This window comes from Manis javanica, chromosome 17 (assembly GCF_040802235.1).
Source record: "Manis javanica isolate MJ-LG chromosome 17, MJ_LKY, whole genome shotgun sequence".
Taxonomy (NCBI): Eukaryota; Metazoa; Chordata; class Mammalia; order Pholidota; family Manidae; genus Manis; species Manis javanica.
In genome coordinates this window covers 60627197-60655001 of record NC_133172.1, presented here as the reverse complement: position 1 = coordinate 60655001, position 27805 = coordinate 60627197, and the positions used below count along the sequence as shown (strand labels likewise).

Genomic DNA, 27805 nt, shown 5'->3' with positions numbered 1-27805 from the left:
TATACCCGCTATTCCCTCAGCTCTTCCCGGGTCTTGCTTCTCCTATTTCTCAGGTCTCAGCTTAAATGTCACATCAGGGCAGCCTGATCACCGGCGATTTACAGTTCCTCCCACCACTCCCCCAGTCACGACTGCATCTCCGTGAGCTTGTTGTTTGTTCTGGTTCTTGTGTGGCTTTGGTTTGGGGGAGGGGATCTTTTTGGCTTTCATGCGCCTGATGCTTCCCAAAGTCACCTGTTTCTCTGCTTTGTTATCTGCCTCCCCAGTAGGAATGTGAGCTGCCCGAAGCCAAGGACTTGCCATGTCGTTCACTGGTATGACCCTGGCACTACTTCTCCTGGCACACAGTAGGTGCTCAATAAATATTTAATGACTGCACAAAGGATGGGGGTACTGCAGGAAGGGGCTGCACAGCAGGCATGTCTTCTGATCTGTAGAGACGTCTCAGAGACTCGGTCACTTAGGCTGTCTGTCTCCGATGCTCCTTCAGTTCTACCAGGCTGCCTGCCACTGTTGTTTCTGAAGATAAACTGTCTTTTATAGGTGACTTCCGGGTACATCAATAATGCGTACCATTCACCTGAAAGGCCACGACTTGATATTTCAACTTAAGATCAGACCATCAATCTACATACATCATTTATGTTTCTGTTTGTCCCTAGAATGATGTCACACCACATGTCCAGATTTCTGACAGTCTTGTGTCTGGTGATCAGGCCCAGACGCTTTCACTGCTCCCAGGGAACCTTCTAGAATCGACTCACACTCTCTCATGCTTCCACATCATCCTCTTTTTGTTTCTGTTTTGCTATTTGTTGTTCTCTGCCGTGTATCACACACACATATCCCCTTGCTTGCTTATTCCTTGGGAAGGAGGCCTCCGTCTCACTAGATCTTCCTGTCTCCTGGCCCTGAGGCTCAGTTGTGCCATATTACATCCAAGAATATCTGATGGTTCCTCCCCAAAATATATCCTTCAGAAAATAGAGGGTTGCTGTATGTTAAAGTCTTTACAAAATAGCTCAGGATCAGGGATGCTTCCAACCACTTTTTTCTGAGCAACAATGTAATGTGGGAAGACACGACTGTGAAACAAGTAGGGCTGAGGAGACGGCCCAGGCCTTCGGAGAACAGCATGTGGATTGCCGGCATGCTGAAATGAAGTCGAGAAAAATCCAGGCCTAAAGCATTTCCTCTCTGCATCTGCCAGGTTCCCTAACCAATGGCGGCGGCCCTTGCCCATGTTGAGCCTGAGGTCTCCAGCCAGGTGGCTGCTGGTCCCAGGTGGCTACTTAAATTCAAGTCGAATAAAGCAAAGAAGGCAATTCCTCAGCCACCCGTATGTGCAGTCCTATCCAGAGGGATACTGGACTGGGCAGCTCAGATTAAAGAACACCCAGAAGGCTCTACTGCCCAGCACCACGCTAAGCAGAAACGCCCAGGACGTGTGTATGGCAGACATTTCTGTTCCTCTTTCCTTCTTTAAACATCTTTGGCGAGGGCTGTGTGACAGCAGATGGCAACATTGAAATGTCCAGGCAGGAGAGATGCTGCTGAGCTAACCCCGGAGTCCATGCGTGGGACACTCCACCTGCAGCCTAGGGTGCTGAGGCTCAGCTTGGGAAGCCCGCCTCCCCACCTCTCCTGGGTCCACCCTTCGAGAATTCAGTGAATGCTCTGAATGCTCTGCTCTCCCACACAGCTTTACACACTCGGTTGGAGGTTCCAGGGGCTGCCCTCTTCCCCAAGCCATTCTGTGGCACACTGCTTAGACACTCATGATAGAGGTGAGGCTCAGAGAGGCCGAACAACACCCCCTAGGACACACAGTAATCTGTGGGCAGGGCAGAGGCCAGGTGTTCTAGTTCCTGCAAGACATGGTTCTCCTGTATCATGCTACAAGGGGTACAAATTTTGCCAACTTTTTGCCAAACTCATAAGCCCCCCAGCTCCTCCAGGGAGGAGGCCTCTGACTCACCAGTTGCATTCGGGAGGAACCAGCTTGGTCAGCTCTTCTAGGGATTTCTCCGACCTGTACTCCTGGCAGGAAGTGCATCACACATGCTGTTCAAGGTGGGAACTGCCCAGAGCTCCCACCATGCCCGGTCACCCTAGTCAGGACCTCAGGAAACAGATACATACCTGGATGAAGGCGACGGTGACCACGATCAGCACGGCCTAGGGAGCAAACGGGAGGCGCGTTAATACCCAGCCGCCCGGCCAGAAAGCGAATGAGCCCACGCAAGGCGGGGGAGGACATTGGCCTTCAAAATACATTTCCTTTGTTCTTGCCAAATGAGTGCACTGTGCAAAAATGTAGAAAACAGGCAAGCCAAAAAAAAAAAAAACAAGAAAAGGCAGAAAATCACCCCAAATTCCAATACCCAGAGGTTCACAGTTTGGGGTATTCTTGTAGGTTTTTCTTCACAGACACACTTTAAAAGAGTATCCTAAACGACAGACATAAGTGCCTCATCACTCAACACATATTGAAAACACCGTCCCACGCCAGAAGGTGCAGGTCTAGATGCGAACTTCTCAGCAGAGGCAGGAAATTCCAATGTGTGGAATGAGTCTGTTTATTTTAAAAGGGTATTTGTCAGACAGAAGGAAGCAGGAATGACAGTCCTCAAAAGGTGCTTAGGAGAAGCCGGACATGAAAGGGCATTCCATTTACAGCCATGGTTCTATTTACATGAAACGTGCAGAAGGGTCACATTCGTAAGACAGAAAGCAGATCGGCAGTTGCCAGGGGTGGGGGTGGACTGCTCAATGGGCCTGGGGTTGCCTTTGAGGGCCATGAATATAGACAGGAGGTGGTAGGTGCACAACACTGTGAATGTGCTAAATGCCCCTGAATTGCACACTTTAATTTTTTAGTCATGTGATTTTCACCTAATTAAATAAAATTATTTTGAAGGTGCTCAGTGGTAATCTCTGGGTAAGGGATTTGGAGCCATTGCTCTTCATACTGCATGCACAGCCAGGCCGGGGCATGTCCATCCCAGGGCTCATGGGAAAGGCGGTCACTGAAACGTGGCTCCCAACAGCCCAGGACTAGAAGCCACTGGGTGTCCACCCCGAGAGCCACAGCCCAGTCAGCCAGGACGCCGTGTGGAGGGCAGAGAAGCCTGGGGATTCGCTTTGCTTTCTTTCTGCCGTGTTTTCTATTTCTTTCCTCTGTGCCAGACTCTTCTTTCCTTGCATATAAAATAAGCAGGGTGCGCACCCCAGCAGCGGTGGGGCCCCGTGGCCAGGAGGCCTGCACTCACCATGGCGATACTGACGGCATCCTCGTACCCCTGCGTGAGGACGCTCACCAAGGCAGAGGCCAGGAGCAGCAGAATCAGGGGGTTCTTAAACTGAAAAGGGAAAGCAGAGAGGCAGGGTCTTTTCTGGCCTCTCACAGTTTGGGCTGCGTCCCCGTCACCCAAGGGTTCTCTGAAACCCTACCACTGCCAGTTCAGGACACCGGCCTCCCCGGGGTCAGCCAGCACTGTCCCCGTCAGGACGCCGGCGCTGGCCCTGCCTCTGGCCGGTGGACTCCCCTGGCCTGCCACATCTCCATGGCTCCGGGTGACGACCTATCCCCTCGGTGGGAGGCCAACCCCAGTCCGGCAGGGCCACCGGACCCCTCTTGCCGCACCACACCGGCCTGCTCCTGTAACTGCCCTTGGGGCTCCTGTGAGGTCCCTCCTGAGAATCGGCCCTAAAGGATTTTTACCTCGTTGTTTTATGTATCTGCGACCTCATTTCACAGATACGTTATATAATGGCTCGTGTTACAGACAATTGAAAGGAAGCCTAAACATAAACACAGAAGAACAGGACCAGAGAGAACAGACAGTGATGGGGATCAAGGTGAGCCTCTACATTTTAAGCAAGTCCTGGTTATTTAAAATAAGGCTGCGTGGGTGGCCGGGAGCTTTCCAGGGGCCAAGGGCAAAGGGAAGTGTGAGCAGGTGTGTGATTCACGCTGCTCCGGAGAGCTGCTCCTCGGTGCCCGGAGCGATCTGCAGCCCCTCCCCCGCACCGCAGAATCGCTGGGCTCTGTGTTCTCTGAACGAGGCCAGGGCGCTTGGCGGTCAGCTCCCCAGCAGCCCCGAGTTAGCCTCAACACCTGTTTTGAAGCCTCAAGACTGAGCCACTGCAAGGCATTGTAGCTTCTTAGCCATGATTGTATCCAGTTACTTATTTTCATCCTTCTAGAATGTAACCTTCTCAAGGACACAGCCGGCGCCTGTCCTGGGGGTCCTCAGTTCTCCCAGGACCCAGAACAGGGTGTGACCACATGGGGTGGCAGGTGAGAGCTCAGGGACCTACAGAATTCCAGCTCTGCTGCATCCACCGTGACCTGAGAAACCTCAGGCAGGCTGCTGACGTCCCCAGGTCCCTGCTTTCTCTTGGCTGATGTGAGGATGAAATGTGATGATGTGAGGAAAGTGACCTGCCTCATGGCTGGCACATAGCAGGTGCTGAGAAGATGGACACAGGCTGGTCACACAGGCACTTGGTATCAATATCAGTCAGAGGGAGGGACATGGCTGCCAAGCACTAGAAAACAGCCCCTCTCTCAGGGCTCCTGACCCAACTCTGGCCCTCAGGAAAGCTCCCCATTGACCCTTCCTGGGAGAGGCCGTGGCGAAGGTACCTTCAAAAAGAACCACACCTCAAAGCCTACCAGGGCAGCCTACTGCAGAGCTTCCCGCCAGAACTTGAAACCTGCACCAGAGTTCCTGAGATGGGCCTTATTCACTTAGCTACATGCTTCTCCCAAGGGTGGTGTCTTCAGTGCATAAATAAACCATTTGCCAATTTTGCAGACTTTGTAAACTATTCTAGGGGCATGAATTCACAGATGAGAAAAAGGGCTTACTTACACGGATGCCAGTTTAAGGGACACATAACCCAAAAGCAAAGGGTGGGCTTGTTCAGACCCTGATTTGAACAAACCAACTCTAAATAGAGTCCTTGAGGCATGTGGGGAAACTGGACCTGAGTTGGGCACCAGGGTAATTGTGTGGTTGTTATGGTTTAAAAATAAGACAAGAAGAAAAATGTCCTCTCACGGCAGAGATGCACACCAAAGTATACGGTACTATGATTTAGTGTTTAGACTTAAAGAAGCTTCAGAGAAAAAGCAGGGGCAGCGTTCAAATGTGTCAAAATGGGTTGATAATTATCGAAGCTGACAATGGATATGCAGGGGGCAATATATTATTTTCATGTGTGTAATTTTGCAATTTTCCCTAGTAAGAGATTTAAAAAAGGTTTTGGCCAGAGGAGTCCCAATTGTTCTGAGAGCATCTGGAAGTGCTGGGGCGGGTGGGGGTAGGGCAGGGGCTGCCCAGTGTCCTGGGGCTGGACACAGAGCTGCCCGGCAGAGCTCACAGCCAAGGCCAGACACTCACCACCTGGAGGCAGACACACCCTTTGGGAAACATGGAGGGTGAAGAGCCGAAGCAAAGGGAAACAGGCTGGGGGAGCCCAGCTGGGAGCGTGCGATCATTCCAGGGCTGCCGGAATGAACAACCAAGCTGGGGGGCTTAAAGCAGCACGGACTCCTCCCCTCACAGAGCCAGGGCCAGAGTCCAAAGTCAAGGCGCCCACAGGGGACTGGGCCCCCACCGGGTCCGGCCTGCCTCTTCCAGCTTCTGGCGCTCACCCGCCATCCCTGGCATTCCCCGACAGGTGGATGCATCGTGCCAGCCTCTCCCCTGCTGTCAGATGGCCTCTTCCTCTGTGTGGGCCTCTGAGTCTCTGCCCCTCCTCGTATAAGGACACCAGTTATTGCATCCAGGGCCACCCTAATCCACTACGACCTCATCTTAATCACACCTAAGACCCCACTTCCAAATGAGATCATACCCTGAGGCTCCACGTGGACGTGAATTTTGGGGACATTATTCAGCCTAGTCCTGAAAGGAAAACCCCTCCGTCCAGTGGAGTTAAGAATAAGATTTTATATCTTCCCTGAGCCCAGCACTGACTCCCCACTCCCCATGCGCTTGGATAGAAGTGAGGAGGGGGGAGAGATGTACGAACACGTGCAAACACCCAGAACGCGCCAGACACTGGGCGCCTTAATGCTCCAGGCCACGTTCTGAGGCCACCCTCCTCGCGTGCACCAGGCCTCTCCTGCCTCAGGACCTTTGCGCTTGTTGTTCCTGCACCAATCCTCACTCCACTCAGGTCTCTGCTCAGACATCGCCTCCTCCAGAAGCCGGCTGAGTGCCTCCCCTGACCAGCCAGGCCCAGACAGCTGCCCTGCCATCCCTCCCTGCCTCCCCATCCTGACTCGTTTTCCCCACTCACTCGCTGTGTCACAGGTGGAGCTCTGTGTCTGTGCCCCAAAGGCAGGAATTTGGTTTGGCCATTGCTCAATGCATAGTGCCAAGACCAGGAGCATAAAAGGCATTTATCCAAAATGAATGAATGAATGAACAAATGAAGCAGCGAGTGCCCATTTCAAGGTGGGGACATCCAAGGCTTGGTGGGGCTGGAACTCCTACACAAGGTCACGCGGCAGAGCAGACATCAGCAGCAGGTCTGCCCTGCCCCAGGCGTGGGGCGTCCTGCCCAGGCCTCTTCCGTGATGCTGCCTGGCTCCCTCCCCTCCCCTGTCATAGGCCTGGCCGGGCAGCGCCCTCCCTCCCTGCAGCTGCACACACCTAGGGCCCTGGGAGTAGTGGCCCTGTTAAGGGGCCCCTCCAGCCAGGGGCTCAGGTCGGCTCAGGGGAATGTATGGAAAATTGAGGCTCAAAGGTCAATAACTTGCACAAAGTCACAAGTTTGGGAAGCCGAATTTGAGTCCTGGCAGCCTGATGTTAATTGACTTTTGCGTCGTGATTCAGGGGCAACACGTCTCGGGTAATGCTGAGGTACATGTCCTAACAGTGATCCTCCTGAGACAGAGAGGGGGCCGGCTCCTTGTCACCGCAGGAGACACGAATCACAACAGAACCACACCAGCTGGCACATGGCAGCTACCCAACAAACATAAAGAATTCGCAAGTGTGCACAGACTTGATGATTATCGAAGCTGACAATGAATATGTGGGGATCAATATATTATTTTTTTTTATGTATAATTTTGCAATTTTCCCTAGTAAGAGTTTTAAAAAAGGTTTTGGCCATTTTCTGGACCCATCAAGGATGGAGAAACATGGCCACCGGGAGCTGCCTTCCCATGCTGCAAGGATTCCCTCAGCAGGATTCCTGAACCAACCAGCTAAGGCGACTAAGCAAGTACCCTGACCTTAGAAATGTCAATTTCACTTTTGGAAAGGCCCGGCTGGCGTCTGCAGCAGAGCCCTTGGTGCGGGGTTTGAATAGAGCAGGGGCAGGAAGGAAGCCTGCAGGGAACCTGGGTGGCAAGTCCCAGTGGAAACAGCAGCCAGGACAGAAGAGGCTGAGGCCCAGCTGCAGAGAGAGACTGGCTTCGGAAGACTGTGTGTCAGCCTCCTTCCCCGAACTCGAGCTTCCAGGAACTTCCACCACCTCCTTCTGCACAGGGATTCCAGGAAGCTTCTGGCCTGACCAGAGCCACCTTTGCCAGAAGCCAATTTTAGTGCCAAAATGCGTCAATGAATGACATCTGTAGTGCCCTGAGACCCCACCTCTGAGCAGGTGGGGACAGGAGGGTGGTGGAGGCTGTGGATGCTACAAAGAGGGCTGCGATTGGTCCCTGAACTGAACAATCAGGAAGATTTAAGTGCTGAGCCAACAGGAAAGTGTCTAAAGCCTTGGGCAGGCTTGGAACCAAAAAACAGGAGGACTTGTCAGGATGGGAGAGGGGAAACTGAGGCAGTCTGAATGCCTCCAAGCCCCTGGGACAGTTCTGCCGGTTAACTGGGGATTTCTGAACCGGCACTGGGTGTGTGGTGGGGGTGCTGACCCTGTGCTGGAACCTGCAGCCGTGCCTAATTCAGGTTTTTCTTTCCTCTTCTCAGTGGCTTCCAGGTCTGACTCTTGGCCATCCATTCAGCACCATCCCAGTGCCACAGGCATCACCTGGCTCCACGTGCCAGCACTGCCCATCTGAGTGACTTTGGCTACTGTTGCCAGATAAACTACTGGACTCCTAGTGACATTTGAATTTCAGATAAACAAGGAACATTCTTTTTAGAATAAGTAGGTCCTATGCAACATTTGGGACATACTTATACTAAGAAATGGTTCTTCATCTATCTGAACATCTTGAACTTCATCTACCTTAAGTTCAAATTTGAAGGGCACTTTGTATCTTCATTTGCTAAATCTGGCAACCCTACGCATGTGGGGAAATAGTCCATCTTCTCCGTACCTCAACTTCCTCCTCTCAAAATGGACATGAGGAGGACGATTAAGTAAATTAATGCTCACTTATTTGCTTACTCAGCATGTTGCCCTGCATGTGGAAAATCCACATGCATGCAACAATGATTATTCATGACCACGGCTGCCTGGGGGGTTAGGAATGACTCCTGGCCATCCGTCCTGCTGGCTAAGAGCAGCCTAAATGAGGGGGCCCTTTATCTTTGCAGTACAGCCACTCCACACCCCAGGACTGGTCCAAGGACACCTTAGATCAATATTTAAAGAAGGAATGGCTGCCCCTCCCTCTCTGGCTTACCGTAGTTAATGCAAGGAATGACACCTACAATCCTACCTGATCGAGATATTTCTTCCACACGGGTTCAGTGTTGTCAGCGACAAACTCATTCCAGCCATGGACCAGTCTGCGCTGTGTCACTGAGAACTCGGACAGGCCAGTCTGTAAGTCCACCTGGAGGGAGATGGCCAAGTACAGGCTCAGCAATGGGCCAGTGAGGACCGGGGAGCCCAGCTCGCAGAATTCCCACTCCAGAAGCCAGCCACGTCAGGATGCACGAGGAAAATAAACCGTCCACAAGGAGAGGGGCTCGTTCAAAGGCCCCGAGCAAAGAGGGGCAGAGAGAGAAGGAAAACCCACAGCCTAGCCCTCTCTCTCAATTAGAGCACTCTTCTCTAGAGCCTTAATCTCAACAAGTGGAATTGCCATAGGGAATTCCAGAAATGCAGAAACACACACATCTATTCTTTAAAAGTACCGGCCTAGGGAATATGAAATGGTGCAGCCGCTGTAGAAAACACACGGAGGTTCCTCAAAAAATTCAAAACAGAAGTACCACAGGACCAAGCAGTTCCATTTCCGGGGACACCCCTGAAAAGAAGTGGAGAAGGGGGATCCGGGCAGCCCGGTTCACAGCAGCATTCTGCTCAACAGCCAGAAGGGAAGCAGCCCCGTGTCCACCAGCCGGGGAAAAAGCCAGTCACAGAAAGACAAACGCTGGCTTGGTGGGGACTCCACCTACATGCGGGACCCAGAGCGGCCAGAATCCTAGAAGTGAACAGCAGAAGGGTGGCTGCGGGGGGCTGGGGACCGGGGCTGGGGAGTTAGGGCTTAAGGGGGACAGAGCGTCTGTTCTGCAGGACGAAGGGTTCTGGGGATGGATGGCGGTGGTAGCTGCGTGAAAACGTGAATACTCAGCTCTGAGGAATGAACGGCACACTTCAAAATGATGAAGATGATACATTTCATATTGTGCATTTTAGCACAATTAAAAATTTAAAAAAAACACAGGACAAACACCTGTCTCTAGAAGCAGCAGTAGCGAAAATTATGATTCCATACATACACTGTGTCAGATAACAATTTCAAGCTCTTTACGCAGACACTAAGTATAGCCAGTTTGCGTCAACAATTAGGTAAGGGAACTTGGTTTTTCTGGTTGCAGCAAAGACATCCTTGTTTTCAAAAAGGTCAGTGTGTGGCGGAGGCGACGGGGAAAGCTGAATTGACTTCTAGGCTCTCTTGAATAGAGAAAGAAAACCATGGGCATTTTGTAGGTAGGGGAAAATGTCAGGCAAAGAAAAAATATTTCCTTCCCTCCAAATACCACCAGCAGTACTTGAATTTAAACAGACTTTCGAATGATTCCCAAGAAAAGACTGGCAGGAAATGCTGACTTCCACCCTCCTCGAATTGTGGCCGGTGCCCTTTAATGGGTGGGTTGAATTTGCTCTCCCAGGTGCGGTGGGTTATGAGTGAACGGACACACTTCTGTTGTGTTTTCTCGGTTTTCTAAGAAAGTAAAAAACATGAAGCAAGCCGCGTCCTTCAGCCTGAGGAGCGCGTGGCGGACAGAGCGGGGACCTTGGTTCCAGAGCCGCCTCAGACTGGCCAGGAACTCAAATTCATCTGGGAAACCTGTGGGAATTCAGTTCCAGCGGTAGGCGATGGCGTGGATTATGGAAGAAGAAGGGTGTGAACTGGGGCTGGTTAAAGGTTTGAGCTTTGATGTCGAAACACCTGGATTGAACTCGCTGTGCCCTGTCCTTGGGCTGAGCTCCCTTGTAACTGTGTGGGTTCCTGTGTTCTGTGTCTCCGGGAGGAAAAGCCTTGTAACAGAGAGCATTTGGGGGCCTGGGGAATGTCCTCTGTTAGGGCCCCAGCCCCTATGACAGTGGCGACATACCACCTGGGAAATCGGCGTGGTTCAACATCAATCACATTTTCTAATGATGATGATATAAATGTTTGAGAGCCCAGGATCTAAGGCTGTTTTCAGGACTTTGGGTTGCTTTCTTTTAAATCTAAAAACCTCACAGCAACTAACATCAAATGCAAAGTCAATTCTTACGTAAAACGCCTCGGCCAAATCCTCCCTGTGGTATTTGCTGGCTTCCTTGGGTGGCAGCGCTACCACTGTTTTCTCCTTTTCAGTGGCTTTCAGGTCCCCTTGTTCACCGCCCTGTGAAAAAAGCCAGAATGCTATTAAGCAAATGAAAGTTTTGTGCTGGCACATCTTTTTAAAGTATAACCTACATACAGAAAGTGCACATCTTAAGTGTACAGCTTGAATTCTCACAAACTGACCCCCATAAACAGCCTTCAAATCAGGAGACAGACATTACCAGCCCCAAAGCAACCTCATGCTACCCGCCCACCTAAAGAGCAGCTCCGATCATTCTGTCACTGCAGGTTAGTTTTGCCAGGGTTTGAATTCTGTATAAATGGTAACATGCAATACATACTCTTGCGTCTGGTTTCTTTCACTTAATGTTGTTAGTGAGATTCATGCTTGACGTTGAGCGTAGCCATGGTTTGCCCATTTTATTGGCTGTATAATATTCCCTGGAATGAGTATATCATGATTTATCCATTCTGCTGTTCATGAACAGTTGGGTTGTTCCCAGTTATTGGATATTATGGATACATCTTTTGTTTAAGCAAACTTATTTAAGAGAATTGGAATGCACAAAGCTGACAGAGCAGGACAACAATCTGCCACGAATAAAAATAAAAAAAATAGAAAAAAGGCCTGTCCTTAGAAATGATAATAGCTAAAATCATTATATCATACATACATTGTGCCAGATACAATTTCAAGCTCTTTTCACAACTAACATTACATTTGGACTCCTGAACCTTGATTTCTGGGATTCTGAGTCAAGTATGAGCTATTTTATAGAAAGATCATTCCCTGAGGACAACAGGCGCTATTCCAGTCTGTTCTAGGAGTCGTTGTCAATGGCCCAAGTAAAAGGGGGGCCAGCTGAGTTCTTGGGGTCTGGCAGGCCTGGGAAGGAGCCATACAATACACCCCTGAAGGGCATGGGAGGACATATACAACAGACACCTCAGAATCAGGACAATGCTGAGTATCTTTGCAAAATCATTCCTGGTACTCTGATACCCAGGACATGATAATCATCGCTTCCTCTTCCGGCAGGTTGTCGGGTGCTGGGAAGAAGGAAGGAGAGAGGGGCTTCGGCTAACCCCTTCCTTCAGCTGGAATGGAGAAGGCAAACCCCTCTTTCCCTTCTTGCCAGCCGCCCCACTCCCCCAAGCACACGCACACACATCATCTCCCAAAGGCCTCGTTGCTCAGAAATGCTCTGCGAACCTCAGCCATTTCCTGGGTGGCTTCTTACTTGGTTGGGCCAGGGACCGGGAAGCAGCTACATGGATCTCAAAGGCTGCTCCATCTGTGATGAGCTTCCTTTAAGTCAACGTTTAAGAGAAATGGGCAACATAAAATAAGACAGTATTTTTTCTGTTCTCAAGATCTGGTTTGGTCCCGTCAAATCAAGTGCTCAATTCTTGCTCACACCAAGGATGGAGTCAGGCCTGGGGTTTGGGGACCTGTGCGCTGGCTGTTCTTGGGCTTGCCATGTCTTTCCAGCCATGACCACACCCAATTAATTTCTTATACAGCATCCTGAGTGACGCTGAAAAGTGTTAATCTACTTCTCTCCCTCGCACACACACATGCACACCACGCTTGAAACATTTGGGTAAACTCAGTTGCTCTCAGGCTAAAAACCTGTCTTCAATGTGGCTGCAGCAGACCCCACCACGTGTCCGTCCCCCATTCCTGGCCTTGCTCACGGCAGCATGCCTGGCCAAAAATTTGCTTCCTAGGCCCATGGACACAACACCACCCCTTGGAGGAGTCCTGTCCCTGGGGAACGGGCCTCTCTAGTGGCCCTGCAGGACCCCCAGTGGCACATTTTCATGGCTGCCACAACATACTTTGAATCAGGGGCTCTCAGTCAGGGTCAGCTGTGCTCCCAGGAGGCTTTGGCAACGTCTGGAGGTTTGTTAGGTTGTCCTAAATGGAGGTATCTTGTGGGGTGGAGTCCAGACATGCTGCTGAGCATCCTACAGTGCTCTGGCCAGCCCCCCACAAAGAATGCTCTGGTCCAAAACATCAACAGACCTGAGAGTGGGAAACCCCGTTTTAAAGATAGGTGGATTATCCCATCTTGCTGTCTTCCCAGATTAGTCCACCTGCCCTACCCTCTTGGCATCCTGGACCACTCCTTGATGCACCTGGTGCTGGCACAATTGCCAGCAGTGACTATCACTTAAGTGCCTTTATCCACTCACAGTGTAGCCGCTCTGGAAGGTGGGGACCAGCGCCTGGTACACTGGGGCTGCTCCACCAGCACCCGTCAGTCAGAGCTCCATAAGCATTTGTCAAACAGAACTCAGGACACCAATCAAAGTGCACGAAATGCACTCAGCTCCATGGATGGACGGCTGGGTACACACCGTCAGCCACAAGCCTCAGTTTGCCCTCTTTGTCAGTGCCGCCCAGGAGACAGCCCCTCTCCACTTTCCAGCATGTCAGCCTCTCTGATCACACTTCCTCATCTGCAGAATGAGGACAGTGAGGCCTGCTTCGTCCTGCCTTTACAGAGCCAAGCAAGCACACGTGTGCGGAGGGCCTGACCCACCTCCTTCCTAGGTGTATACACCGGAGATGTAGACACCCACTCCGCATCTGCCGCGGTCAGCTTGGGGAGGAGCCATCTGTGCTGGCCACCTCCACATCCTTCCCTCCCATCACTTCTCAACTCACTTTGGCCCGGCCTCCCAGGTCCCCCCTGTGCTCCACGGTTGCTGGGACACGGCCAGGACCCAAAACATCATCAGGGGAGCTCACTCTGTCTCACAGCAAGGTTGTCGTTTTCAGAAGACAGAGCCCCGAGCATGCCGCCCTGTCCCCTTGTCCTGTGGGTGACTTCTGCCCGGAGGCTCACACGTAGCCTTCTCACCCCCTGAGAACACACACCGTGTAGGCGTCTGCCCAGCTTGCATCCCAGTATGTCCCATTGTAAGGAGGCAGGCACATCCTGATTGAGGTCAGGTGCCTTTGGGACACCCCGATTCTCACTTCTTGTCAAACTTGATTTGGGGGGAGCCACCCCTCCCTTCTCCTTTGTGTCTCCTCTGTTTTTAAGTTCTCTTTTATTATGGTGAAATTCACGTAACATAAAATCAACCATGCTAAAGAGACGATTCAGTGGCATTTAGAGCATACCTATCTGGCCCTTTCCAGGCCCCCCAAAAGGAGACCCTGCACCCCTTAGCAGTCACTTCCATCCCTGTCTCCTAGCTCCTGGCAGCTACCAATTTGCTTTCTAACTTTACAGATTTACCTATGTGCATATTTCATAGAAATAGAAACATAAAATATGTGACCTTTTGTGCCTGCTTTTTGCCCTCCCTCCCAGTACTGGTTGCTCACAGCAAATGGGCCTGCACGTGCCAGGGCTGTGATGGCAGGTGGGCCTTTCCTAAGCCCAAAGAAAATCTGGATGGTGGGGACTCCTTAGACTATTCTCACCCAGCAGGGACAGCGGGGCTGGCATTGAAGCAAGTGGGGGCTTCTGAAGGAGCCACAAAGCGCAGCTGTGACATTCCCTGCAGGATGAGGTGGCTGCGGAGGGGAGCTGTAAGCTCGGAGCAGAGCAAGCGAGCACGTGGCACCTGGGGGTGAACTGGCCTCCCCGGGGCCAGCACCCTGACTTTCTCTGCCTTCCTGTCCAGCTCGGGGGTCTCAGTTCACTTTAAACACTTCCTGAGATAGACCCTAGCATTGCTTCCCTCTCTAAAGGACTGATACAGACATATATTTCTTCAACGTGCTTGTCCGTAAGTCCCCCCGGGCCTTGCCTTCCCCTCCCGGAGCCGAGGGCAGTGCCTGATGCCACGAGCAGTGGGAGCCAGGGAAGGGGGCAGCTGGGGCCCTCCTCTGGCATATGAGGCCACGGGGCTGGGTGGGGGGGACTGGGAGCCTCCAAATGGGGCTGCGAGCTTGGCAAATGCAAATGCAGGAGGTCCAGTTGCCTCTGAACCCCCAATAAACAAGCCATTTTTCAGCATATGTGTTTACCGAATCCTGCATGGGACATACATATACTAAAAAATTTTATCTGATTCAAATCAACTGGGTGTCTGGGCAAATCTGGCAATGTGAGGAAGGAACTAGCCGAGAGGCACCCGTGACCCGCGGCTTAATGGGGACACGCCCCTGAAGGAGCCAGAGTGGGGGGACCCGGAGTCGTGGGAAGATCCCTGGGCGGTGGAGGGGGGCCACAGGGGAACAGGTGCGGCGGTGCCAGGAAGGGCGAATGGCCTGTCCGGGGAACTCAGGGGGTGGAGGCGGCAGTAGTGAGCGGCCTTGGAGGGTTTCAGAGGGAGCAATGGGGCGGGAGAGAGAGCCCAGTCCTGACCCCCGGGGTTTTCACAGCCCTGGTGGATTTGGTTCCTGGGATCAGTGCAGCCGGAGAGGAGCGGTGTTGGGGTCACGGTAACCCAGGCACCAATCGGTGGGCGTCTCTAAGGAGGGGACATTTGAGATGAGGAAAACGAGCCCCATTCAATGCAAATGCTTCCTTTCTTCCAAGACTTCCGTAACTGTCTCCCCCAAGGCATGTGTCTGTGCATTACCTGGTTACACCCTTGCCTGGTGAGACTGCGTGTGGTCCTCAGGCCAGCAGCACCCTGGCTCTAATAGGTCAGAAGCCCTGGGCATGGACCCTGCGATGGGTGTTCCCCAGGGGATTAGACGTGCTCCAAAGGTGGAGAACCACTGGGATCTCGTACAAATGCACCTGCCAGGCTTATCCCCAGGCTGCAGAGGGAGGCCCAGCCATCAGGCTGCCTAAGGGCCCCGGGTGGTTCTAATACCCTGCAGGGTTGAGCTGAGGCTGGCTGGCTGGAGGTGCACTCAGAACAATCCTATGGGGTCCAGTTCTTCAGAGGCCATCATCCTGCAGAAAATAGGCCGTGGCCAATGGGCCAAGCACTATGCTGTGCGGCGGCGGGGTGGGGGACTGGGGTGCTGCGCCAGGATTGCTGCGAGCTGTAGGAGTCCAAGTCCTTCTGCTTCCTGGAGGAGGGGTGGGGCTGAGACCTGGGCCAGCAGGTGCCCAAGTCCTTCCAGAAGTTGGGCAGTGGGTACCCAATGATGGGGTAGCCAAGAACGGCTAATAGATCAAAATGATAATGATGCACCATCACAACCCTAGCTACAATGATCCATGCGAATGATACTGTAACCAAGTGAAAAGCGTCATCTCTGCCTCTCATTGTACCTGCCTCAATCTTTGGGTCACAAAGCTTCTGCTTGGCCCTGCAGCCATGCGTGTGGGCTGGTTAATCATCAACAGGGATTTTGCTCTTGACTTGACATAGATGCAAGCAGCCCCTTACCCGAAACTCGCCTTCCCTGAGGAGGCAGATAAAGAGGTATGCACGGAAATGACAACTGGGGTAGCATCATGGCCAGACCAGGTCAACAAAATGACTGAGTTAACTGACCAAGGGCAAGGAGTTTCCCCACCCTCCTCAGACCCTTGCTGACACCCAGGGGTCTGAGGCTGATGGCCACTTCCCAAGCTCACCAGCTGCCACTGGCCCTGGGAGACCCAGTTCTCTGAGCTCCCTTGCACCCTATGCCCAGCACACTGCCGGCCCACTAGCCCACCTCCAGCCTGGCCCCTGAGTCCCCCAGGGAACACGTGGTCTTACCCAACTTACACCCAGCCCAGAACAGTGTTTGGTAAACAGAAGGTGCTCAGAAATGTTTGTGGGTGGGAAGGAGAGAAGAAGGGCCATGGTGCCGAGCTGCCTGGCAGGTCTCAGTACCCCCCAGGTGCTGGGAGCTGTGCCAGGACTGGGGGAGGGGGGAGGGGCAGGTATGGTTGCCAAGGACAACCACAGGTGCACGCAGCCTAGGGGGCAGTGGTGGGGGTTACAGAGCGCGTGCTTTTAACGCTCCACTGCTCCCATTGCTGGCGGCTGAGCAAACGCCCCGTGCCGTGGCTAGGGCAGCGGGCCCAGGTCCGCGCACGGTCTTCATTGCTGAGCCATCCTCTGTGTGTCCACTTGCCCATTCCCCAGCTTCTCATCCGCACAATAAACTATGCCTGGTGTCTCAGGACAGACTCAGTCCCTGCCCGAAATCAAGAAATTATACAAGTGAGTTTGTTTTAAAGAATAATTAGGACTAATTAGGAAAAAAAGCCATAGAAATACTAGAAGAAACGATGGGCACTCTTCTAAAAATCTCAGAGTGAGAAAAGATTTCCTGAGTGCAAGACAAGCCAGATGCCATGAAAAAAAAGATGAGTAAATTTACTGCACCAAAATGGGACCATCTTCTGCAAAAGGCGCTGCGTGCCAAGTCGGAAGATGACAACCACACGGGGAAAATAAACGCCACTCATAACATGATGCAGAATAATTTCCTACAGAAAAGAGGAGCTCTTAGATATAAAGGAGGGAAAAGGCTCCCAGCCCATGTTTTTAAAAAACGGGCAAAGGATGCCTGAGAACTCATAGAAAAGGGAATGATAATAACTTGCAAACATGAAAAGATCATCAAATGAGCATGACTCCAGTGCACCATCCCTCACCTGTCTGGTAGGTAAGGTTCAAGGTTTGTAACAGGAGGTGCTGGGAGTGGGGATTGGGGGAGGGCATCTCCTCCACGGCTGGAGGAGGGTAAACCAGGACATGCCCTGATGGAGGGCAATTTGGCAGCATCAAAGTTTAAAATGGATCAGTCCTAGTAATTTTTCAGATTTACTTATTGAAGAATGGTACCTGTTCAAAGTCAGCCACTGCAAATTGTTTACAATAGCTTACTATTGGAAACAACCCACCAGTGGTCTGACAATGAAACACCAGCTAAATTAATTATGGTACCAATGTAACATGAAACACTATGCTTTCATAAGTCTATGAAAGTTTTTATTTACCTATATGGAAAATATTACATATATATTGAAGTCAAACTAATATACAGTCAGTCATGTGTTCAAATCTTCAGTGTGCGCCTGAGCAAGCCCACCCAGATGCATTGCAGAACCTCTCCGGCTCCCAGAAGCCTCCCTGTGCCCCCTCCCGCCCCCAAGTGACAGCCCCTTGAATGATGACCAACACCCGGCCTCCCATCAACACGGATTTCTCCTAAACTCACATAAACGGAATCATTCCTGTGCACTCGTGCGTCCGGCTTCCCTTACTCAGTGTCATCTTAGCGCTCCATGAGCAACATGGATTAATAATTCGTTCTCCTGTGTTGTTGTGTAGCGTGCTGAGCACTCCATTGCATGGAAATGCCATAATTTATTGAACTGTCTGCATGTGGTAGGGCTTTTAGGCTGTGTCTAGTCTGACCTATTATACATAACACGGCTATGAACACTCACACGCAGGCCTTTCAGCAGATACAAGCCCTCATTTCTCATGGGCACAGACCCAGAAGTGGAACTGCTGGTCGAATGCACATGCCTTTAGTGACAGTAAACGCTGCCAAACAGTTTCCCAAATGGTTTCCCATTAACAATGAAAGGGGGTAAAAGGTGCATAATATTGTGACTAGTAAGTTAGCCTGTGTGTAACAAAAAGGAAAGGGATACATATTTCTTGTATATGAAAGGCACACTCCCAGCAGAATCTGCAGGAACCAGGGGCTGGGGTTTCCTTAGGGCTGGGGACAGGTGGCTTGGGGGCAGAGGCAGTAAGGGACTCCCACTGGACACTATTTTTTTACCTTCTTGAGTCTTGAACCACAAGTATATGAGTTGTTGATTCAAAAGAGGGAAAATCAGTCCTGACCAGGCCTGGGGCAGAGCTGGTCAGGAGGGGAGGAGGCTTCCTAGTGGAAAGGACGCTCAGAAAACCAAAGGCGACATTGCCCCGGGATGGGGGGTGGAAGCCCTCCAGACAGGGACACGGCAGGGCAAGGCTGTGTACATGGGGAGCCGAGGGGAGGCAGCAGGCGGGGTGCTCGGAGCACAGGGGCTCAGGTCCTGGGGGCAAGCATGGCAGGTGGACTCAGAGGGCCTGGCCAACATGCCTTAACGTTATCCGTGGTGGTGGGGTGTGGGTGGGGGCTGAGGTGGCAAACTGGGTGGAGGGAGCACCACCAGGCCCTCTAATTCTAGTTCCCTCAGCTCCTGGCTGCACAACCCTCAGCCAATCCCTTGACTTCTCCGGGTCTCAGTTTCCTCCTCTGTAAAATGGGAATAATGGTCTCCCCCACCAAGGAGTGCTAAGGCAGAGTTCTTAAACTCCAGCCACTAAGAAAGATGGGGTTCAGAGGTGTTTTTCAGTCCCTGAAATGATATCTGGATGGTGTTTGTGAGTTTGCTGTGTGTGTGTGTGTCATGGTGGGGTGGCCTCAGAGAGCAAAGAATGACCAACAGGACAAAGTGAGGCGCAAGAGTGCATCTCTGTTCAGGGCGGCCAGCGCTGCCAGGGACCAAGTTCGGAGAAGGCCAAGCTAGGCAGTGGCCAGAGACCAGAAGCCAACAGGAAGGCGGACCAGACTGGCCACACTGACGGAGATTGTGCAATAATTAAATATACAGAGGACATTGAAATGGAAGCTGCTGCCCTCGCTGTCAGTGCAGGGGTTACAAATATAGAAAGAGCTGGCCCTCAGCTTGCAATACTCATTGGATTGGAATCTATAGTTTTAGATACATACACACACACAGAGACAAAGGTAAATATGGACTTAACAGCGAGCACGCACACTCCCCCTCTGGGAGGGCCTGGAGCCACGATGCCCAGCGGCAGAGGCACACCTGAAGTCAGATAATGATTTCTAAATACCATTCTTCCAGTAAAAATGCCAGGAATCCCAGGAGAAAAGGCTGACTTCAGGGCTGGGGTGGGGAAAGTACCAAATGAGCCTGAAATTTCTTGTGATGTCAGGATGGAGGGACAGGATCAGAGAAAAATGGAAAAAATGTTCAGAGGACGCAGGAGTCACCTATGGGGCCCTAAAGGGGCTCTAAATGGTCACATCGGGGACAGTCTGAGCATCATACACAAAAATGATGGTAACAAATTTTAACATTAATCAAATAGGAATTCATACGTTCATGATGACATAGGAGTGAATAACTGAGTGGCTAAATGAATAGGGGAAAGGGTGTCTCTTCCTAATACCAGAACACCAGCTGGGAAATGGGAAAAGAGCAGTGGAATTAGGAAATCACCATGCAGTAAACACCGTGTGAGTGACTGACTGGGCCGGGATCGTCAGCGGATGCTAAGACTAAACGGTGATACAGTACGAGGAATGGGCTGTTGACACAGCGTCTGTGTGACTCTCCATAAAGTACTTAGTAGTTACAACAGGGAAATCAGTAACTTTATGTAGTTTATGGCATTCGGGCAGACCTGGGTCCCAGTTCCTGGGACAGCTATGTCACCCTGGGCAAGTTCCTCCACTTTCTGAACCTCAGATTCTGCTGGGATATACGTGGGGCCTCCAGATCACAGGGTGTGTCCACAGATGTTCACTGGAGCATTGTTCTAAAAATCAAAAAAAAGGAAACCACCTAAATGTCCATCAGTAGGGGGTGGATTGAGTAAACATGCTTATACTGAAGAATGTTCTTGATCTGTAGCTGCTGCAGGGTACGGGGAAGGTGCAGGAGTTGCAGACGTGTGTGCGCTATGACCCTACATACGCTGAAAAGTGACATTTATGTAGTTGTAGATAAGTAATAATGACCACGATCAGGTACTGCCCCAAATGCTTAATGCACATGAGTCGTTGCCCTTTACAACAGATCTCCAGCGTGTGTACAGGGGCTGTCCCGTTGTGCAGAAGAGAAAACAGAGGCGTGGAAGAACTAAGGAACTTGCTTAAGATCTCACCCCTGGCAAGTGGCAAGACTAGAATTTGCATCCAGGAAGCCTGGTTCTTCAGACTTCAGTGTACTAAACCCTGGCCTCTCTAGAATTGCCCAGAAAAATGCCCATGCAAGCAGTAATCTGATTACAGGATAATTTATGACATGTGAGCAGTGCCTCCCTCCACCTCCCACCGAGGAGGAAAGTGGGACTGAAGACGTGGGCAGTGAAGGAGGAATTTCATGTTGTGCAAAGTTTCATTGCGGTTGCACGAAAACATCAAGACAAGTTTAGAAGGGGAGAAAAGGGAGGGAAGGAAAGAAAAATACGCCTAGTTCCTGGTTCATAAAAGGTAGTTGAAAATGGCAATGAGTATTAGCATAATTCAGTGATCAATGAAGACAACACTGCCACTCAGATTTCAATAAGCTGGGTTAGGGGAGGGAGTGGGGGAGAGGGGTGGCTGCGGTGAGGTGACTCCCGAAGCTGGAGACCGGGTGCTGCTGAACTAGACTGCAGAAGCCCCCTGGGGGACAGGCACCTGCCAGATTGGAGGAGAGAGGCCAGCTTGGCTTGAGGAAATCTGCTGTAGACCATGCTCCAGGGTGCACATGAATGTGGCTGATGTAAAAGTAAAATGACAGATATGGAAGGAAGCATGTTTAGTTAGGTTCAGTACAAATCATTTCACCAAGTCCCTGCCACCTTCTCCAGGAAGTCTCCCCGAATTACACCCAGATTTCAGTAGTAATGTGCCCACCACTCCTCCATACACAGGCTGTGTCCAGCTCCTTTCTTATGAGCACTGCTTTTCTTCAGGGGGCTTATCTCTGTGCATAATTATATACTACTGGTCTAATAATTCAACAACTGTCTGTCTTCCCCATCAGACCAGAGGAGGGCTTGTTAAGACCCAGATTGCTGGGCCCCAGACCACACGTGGAAAACAGAGTCATCAGGAGTGCGTGTCAGAATGGTCTGTGTGGAGGCCAAAATAGTCAACCAAGCAGCAGGGACTTCCTGGCACTTCCAACTACTGACCTCATGACAATGACCCCCGGCCCCAGGGTGTGCTCAGAAAAGCGTGAGCTGCCTGCAATGCCCTGCTGGGCCGTCTTGAAATTCTTAGTCATTTTTCAAGAAGGGGGCCCCACGGTCTCCTTCTGCACTGGTCACCGCAAATTATGTGGCTGTTCCGCCTCCTCCACTGAGCATTTGTCTGGGCGCAGGGCCATGTGCTTGACCTCAGTCAGAGAACAAGACGGAGACGGAGTCTTAATACAAACTGTCACCCTTTGAACTGGGCATCGTGCAAAGAGCTTTAGACACATTCTTCCATTTATTCTTCTTTTACTATTCACTGAGGGAAGTCAGACTCATGGGCAAAGAACTGGGCTGGATGTTTATGTACATTACCTAGTCTAATCTTTTCCACAGAAAGCAGGTGGAAGGTCACTGGGAAGACAGCAGGACTGGAAGAACATATTTCACTCACTTCCTTCCCAGGGGCCTGGGGCAGCCGAGTGGAGTTAATGAATACAACGTCCAAAGTGTCTGCGACCTCGCCAGGAGATGACATACTTTTCCACTGTGGTCTACAAGGCTCCCTCCCCGCCAAATATCCTTCAAAATATTTTCTATGAGGAACATAGCGTATGGGCTGTACTGTGTTCCCTCGAAATCTGTATGTTGATGTCCTGGCCCCTAATACCTCGAATGTGATGTATTTGGAGACAGGACTTTCAAAGAGGAGCTGAAGCTAAAACAAAGTCTTAGGATGCACCCCAATCCAGTGTGACCAGTGTCCTGATATGAGGGCATCTGGACACAGACAAGCACCGAGGGACGACCATGTGAGGACATGGGGAGAAGACGGCCATCTACAAGTCTTCTAACTTTCTTCTCTTAGGGGCTCTGGGAATGTAGGATCTGTCACCCTAAATAATAAGGCTCATGACATTGGGATGTGGGGCAAGGTTTCTAGGATGGCATCTTCAGACACATTCTCAAAAGCCCACAGGCTTTGCAAGAACTTCCTAGCTTTGAATATGAACTTCAGGGATTCGCCTAATTCGTATAGACCTTCTGGGTGGCCAGTTTACAACAGAGAGCTGTGGTGTGACAGCACTGTCCACAATAGCATCTGTGATGACAATCACGTGATGCAATGCAGGGGCGACGTTTCTCAGTGGCTAGAGTGAAAAGCGGGCAGGGAATTGAGTCACCGCAGGGCACACGATCGTGATGTTCGCAAGCCAACCGTGACACCTCTAACCATTGAGAAGCGTCACGTTGCAAGCTGGGGTCTCACAATCTTTGTTCATGAGTAGTTGGCACAGCTCGTGAGCACCAAGTATGGGAATCCATACAAAGTGAAGAAATATTCCTTCCACAATGCCCAGCGCACATATTATTGTCAAGTGAAGCAGCCAACTCTGCAGTTATCAAATGCCAGCCCTCAAAATTGGCATTCACAGGCTGCGTGCTGTCCACTGTGATTAGGTGTGAGGCTGATTATTCTAAGCTAGCAAACAAATTCTTGACATATGCATATGCCATTTTGTACACAAACACATAATTAGACATTCTCAGCGTGTTATGAAAATCAAAATTCAAAAGGAGTCAAAATAAAGACTAACTCAAGACTAATGACAACACTAACAAATACAGGTAGCTATCGAGTAGGCCATATGCCAGAATTGGCTGTTTTTTGTGTGAATTATCTCATTTAAGGAACTATTTCTTTTTCTCCTCTCCCCACAGTCATCCTGCCTCTCATATTCACAACCCTGTGCAATCCCTCCTGGGCTCCTTGAGCACAGGCTAGACCTACTTGCTTCTAATGAGTAGAATGTGGCAGCAGTGAGGGGATATCACTTCCAATATTGGGTTATAAAATGCCTGTGGTTTCCAGGCTTCTATGGATGCTTGCTCAGTCTCTTCAGGTCATTCCCTCTTGGGGAAGCCAGCAGCGAGGCATGAGGCCATTCTGGTGAGAGACCCACATAGTGAAGGTCCGAGGTCTGCAAACAGCCATGAGAGGGGGCTTAGAAGCAGATCCTTCCTCCCCCCACCCAACTAGACTTCAGATGAAACCACAGCCTAGCCAACCACTAGACAGCAGGCTCATGAGAGGCCCTGAGCCAGAAGGCCCCAGCTGAGCCGCATCCAGATTCCTGACCCACAGAAACTGTGGGATGATTCATATTTGTTGTCTGAAGCCCCCACATTTTGGAGTCATTTGTCATACAGCCATAGACAACTAATACAACCATTCAACATCACTGCCTAAGTTTTAATAAAACAACAGCAGTTGTGTCAAAATACAGTTGCTGCATTTGTACTGTATGATTTTATATAAACTTAGTTTGACTTTATTGAGTTGCAAGCACACAGCTATGTTTATTGCAAGTTTCATGCTTATACTATGTAAGTCACCTTTGATACAAATAATTCAGACATCATGGGGCGGGGGTTGCATGAAGACAATGTCACCTATTGTTAAATTTTGAGAAACACCAACAGTTTGTATGCGTGCGCGTGCACGTGCATGTATAAGCCTCAGAACTCCCATACATTCTCTTACTGCAGCTCAAGGGTGATCTCTTAGCAACACAAATTTGATGGTGTCTGTCTTGTTTACTGCATTCTTAACATTTGGCACATGTGTGAATAAATGAATGACTAAAACCCTGACTTAAAACCCTTCCGTGGCTCCTTGTTGCTTTAGCGATCAAGCCTAAAGGCTCTGTGTGGCTTCTCTACAGCCACATCCTTCTCCCCCCACCCCCCACAGCTCACCCCCTTCTGCCTAGAATGCTCTGTTATCTCTGCCCCTCACTCAGGGCATGCCTCTGAACCTTTACCACTCCTTTCTATCTTAAATATCCCACCCTCCCCCAGCCGTGACACATCTGTCATGGCTCTGTCATCTGTGGTCTGTAGCGAGGTACCTATCCCCACCCACCAGGACGGGGTCCCAGGAGAGCAGTGAGTGGCTGCATCTTTTCCTTCACCCCATCCCTGGTGTGCAGCCCCGGCCTGACACACAGTAGGTGCTCCAGGAATCTGGGGCAAATGAGTGGGTGACCATGACATGAGTCTGTTGGAAGCCAGTCTTCACCCTGGAGGGGCCCAGGAAGATGAATCAGTTGGCCAAGCAGGAAGGCAGGGCAGTGTGGAGCCGTGGCAGTCTTGGTCAGGAGATGGGAGCCCCGAGGGCAGAAGGTAACTTGCTCAGAGTTGACATCCAGTCATACTGGAAGCAGGAATTTCTAGTCCAACCTTCTTACCCAATATTCTCCTTACCCAATGTTCAGGGCAGCAGAGAGCAGCTTTTTCTCCAGTAATTAAATTAAGGGGATCTCTCAAACACCTTTCTTTCTGTTACTCTGGAAAAATAGCAAGAATGAGGCGCCTTCAGAGCGTGAGAGGCACCCACATTTCTAACTCTGGCCCTCCCTGGTCCCCGTCTCCACCACCTGCCCCCTGCCAGGTCACTCTGCTTTTTATTCTTCATCACACCCAAGACCAATAGATCATAAACATCTCTGGGTTTCTCTGCTGACTGTGGGCCTTCCCCATGGACTCTGTGTCGTACGCTGCCGTATCCTTAGGCTCGGCCCCTTCTGTGAGCCCCCATGTCCTCGCCTAGTGAGTGATGACAATAATAAAACTCGCCTTGGTGCGAGAGCCCAGAAAGAAGACACAGACAGTTCTCACTGCTAATCTGTGTTAGAAGCGGGGTGATTCGGCGAGGTGCCTAGGAGGTTCAGAGGCCCCCCAGCACGTTGTCACATACAACAAGGGCTCAGAGAGGAAAGTCACGGCTGTTGCAGAAATGATCACTGTAAGAACACCTTGCTGCTGCTGCTTCTCCAATTTTTCTTGAGGAAAGACATTCACCAGAGGATGTAAGTGTGGAGCAAAGTTAGCGTTGGGGCTGTGAGCTGAGCTGGCAGCACACAGGTGGCCGCACCCAGCACCCTCCCCATTCACCTGCATGGTCATTTCCTGGGTTGGCACAAAGCTGCCTTCAGAGACAGGACGCTTTGTTTCTCAGCCCCCTTTGCTGCTGGCTGCCTGGGTCAGCATTGCTCCATACTGCCAAGTTGTCAGAGACACCCTCAGGGTGCTGCTGAGAACCCCCATCCACGGCCAGGAGGGTGAGCCCCTGCATACCTGCAGACAGGTTGAAGACCCGTCCGCCCATGAGGGCCCCTCTGAAAAGTTTTGCGGGAATAGGGTGCGCTTTGGGGCAGCAATCAAATTCACCCCAGCATCTATTCATGCTCCACCAACCTCACACCCAGCACTCCTGGACATCCTATAAAGTCTGATTGACTGTAACCAACTACACATCCGGGGTGTTGGGAAAATACCCAGTTTGAAGCAAGAAATCAAAAGATGGAGAGAAAAAAGTGGAAAAAGTAACATAGAAAAGGCAACCATGCTGACAAACTCATCTCAAACCGCTTTAACAGAACGCATTGCACAGCGCACACAGAGAGAAACTTATCTCGGCCAGATTATTGAACTCTACCTCCAGTCTGGGTTTAAACACGTCACTCCAGAAAAATAGAGATTATCTGAGAACTGGAAGTCACACAGCCCTGGGGTCTGTACCCTCGTGCCAGAATCCTCACGTTAACATTCGTTTACAAAATGTTATTTTTTTAAATGCACAGTTAGTTAAGAATCACACAACCAAAATGTTTTGATGGTTGCCATTCTTTGGGAGGAAAGTGAAATACTTTAAATCAAGTTTTTCCAGCGGATCTTGTTCAGTAGAAGTTAATCTAACCGTGAGACTTCCCTTCACCAAAGGGCCCCGGCAAGGCTGTATTCTCCTGAGGACCTCCAGGGGCCCTTTTTGGGGATTTTATTTTTAAATGACCGATTCAATGCGTTTAAAGGAAAAGAGTGCAGTGACCTGGAGATGCTCTTGCAAAAATTTAGGGCTTGCTGCTCGGCATCACAGGAGCTCTGCTTACAAAGTTCAGGAGAAAGTTGTTAGGTTCCCATCACACCTGGCTTCTCCAGGTGGAAGGGTTTTTTTTAGACAGCTTTGTCAGTTCCTCCCCTGGTAAAAACTCCCCCGTTGGAGAATTCTGTTGGTTTAACCCGAGGGGGTCCCCTGGAGGTTGCAAAGTCAACATGCAAATCTGAATTATTTTCCCAAAAACGCGCTGGAGGCGGGCGGAGCAAAGCTGGGAGGCCCGGCTACTCTCACCTTGATTTACACCATCACTTCTGTTATTACTGCTAAAACATCCGCACAACAGTGTGTCTCGGGTTGCTTTGGTTTTTGACATCGCTTCCCCCCCACCCCCTAGTTCAAGTAACTTTAAAAAACCCATAGGGCAGCTTGGGTGTGGAGACGCATGAATTTCGAGTCTCTGCAGTCAGAGGGACCCAGGCCACGTCCCTACCGGGGTCATCTGCTAGCCGTGTGCCCGCAAGGGGCAGATTGCACCTCCCTCGGCCTCGGATTCGCATCCGCAAAATGGGCTGCCGCCCGGGGGCTCCGGGACGGGCGAGCGGCGCGCGGGCGCCCACACTCACCGAGCTGTCCCCCTCGGCCCGCCGCAGCGGCTCGTACCGGTGGCCCGCGCGCGCGGACACGAGCGTCCGCAGGAGCTGCGAGAAGCGCCTCCCCGCCATGGCGAGCGCGCGGCGCCCTCGTCCCGCCGGCGGCCGCCCCGCCTGCGCCCCTCGGTCCCCGGCGCGGCCGGGGCTGGCTGCGCGCCCGCGCCTCCTGGGCCCGGCCCCGGTTACCGGGGAGCTGCCTACCTGCGCGCCGCAGGTGAGGCCCCGCCCCGGGGTGGGGCTGCGCGGCGCGGCCTGGGCGCACCTGGCTTCTCCCCGGCCGGCCCGCGGGGGCCGCGGCGACGCCCGGAGCTGGGCTGCCTCCAGGTCCGCAGACCCGCCCGCAGCGGGGGCACGGGTGGGGGCGGCCGGCAGACGCTCGTAAGGCGCGGTTCCCAGACCCCTCCTCACCCGGGGGCGCTGGGTCCGGAGCTGGCCGGGGAGATGGACGTTAGCAAGCGCCCGGGGGATTCTCCTGCGGAGCCGAGGGGGGTCGGCCCTAAGGCGCCGGGAGCATCCGTGCTGGGCCGCTCAGCACCAGCCGCGTGGCCTCTCTGAGCCGGGCTCCCTTCTCTGTTCCTGAAGGAGAAGGCTAAGCCCTCACCTCCAGGGAGCACCCCGGGAATGAATCCCAGGAGCCAGGGGAGAGTGTGCGACCCCACCCACTGCCTTTGGGCTCTGTGGAGTCTGTCACAATGTCTGGGCTCCTTATTCTTACCTGCAAAATGTGGTCCTGCACTT

General features: G+C 51.6%; 1 protein-coding gene across 2 annotated transcripts in view; it reads right to left on the bottom strand.

The window, feature by feature from the left end:
• The window catches only part of ATP2C2 (ATPase secretory pathway Ca2+ transporting 2), a 66247-nt gene extending 39002 nt beyond the window's left edge, over positions 1 to 27245 (bottom strand). Inside the window, exons 1-6 of one of the 2 annotated variants that reach the window (XM_036993735.2) lie at positions 27041 to 27245; positions 10665 to 10775; positions 8651 to 8767; positions 3273 to 3362; positions 2143 to 2178; positions 1979 to 2040 (exon numbers count right to left, since the gene is read on the bottom strand). In XM_036993735.2, coding sequence (XP_036849630.2) covers positions 1979 to 2040; positions 2143 to 2178; positions 3273 to 3362; positions 8651 to 8767; positions 10665 to 10775; positions 27041 to 27139 — 515 coding nt within the window. In that variant the 5' untranslated portion in view covers positions 27140 to 27245. Of the gene's footprint in view, positions 1 to 1978; positions 2041 to 2142; positions 2179 to 3272; positions 3363 to 8650; positions 8768 to 10664; positions 10776 to 27040 lie in introns of those variants that run through there. The other variant, XM_036993736.2, reaches the window with a different exon arrangement.
• Positions 27246 to 27805: the final 560 nt, after the last annotated feature.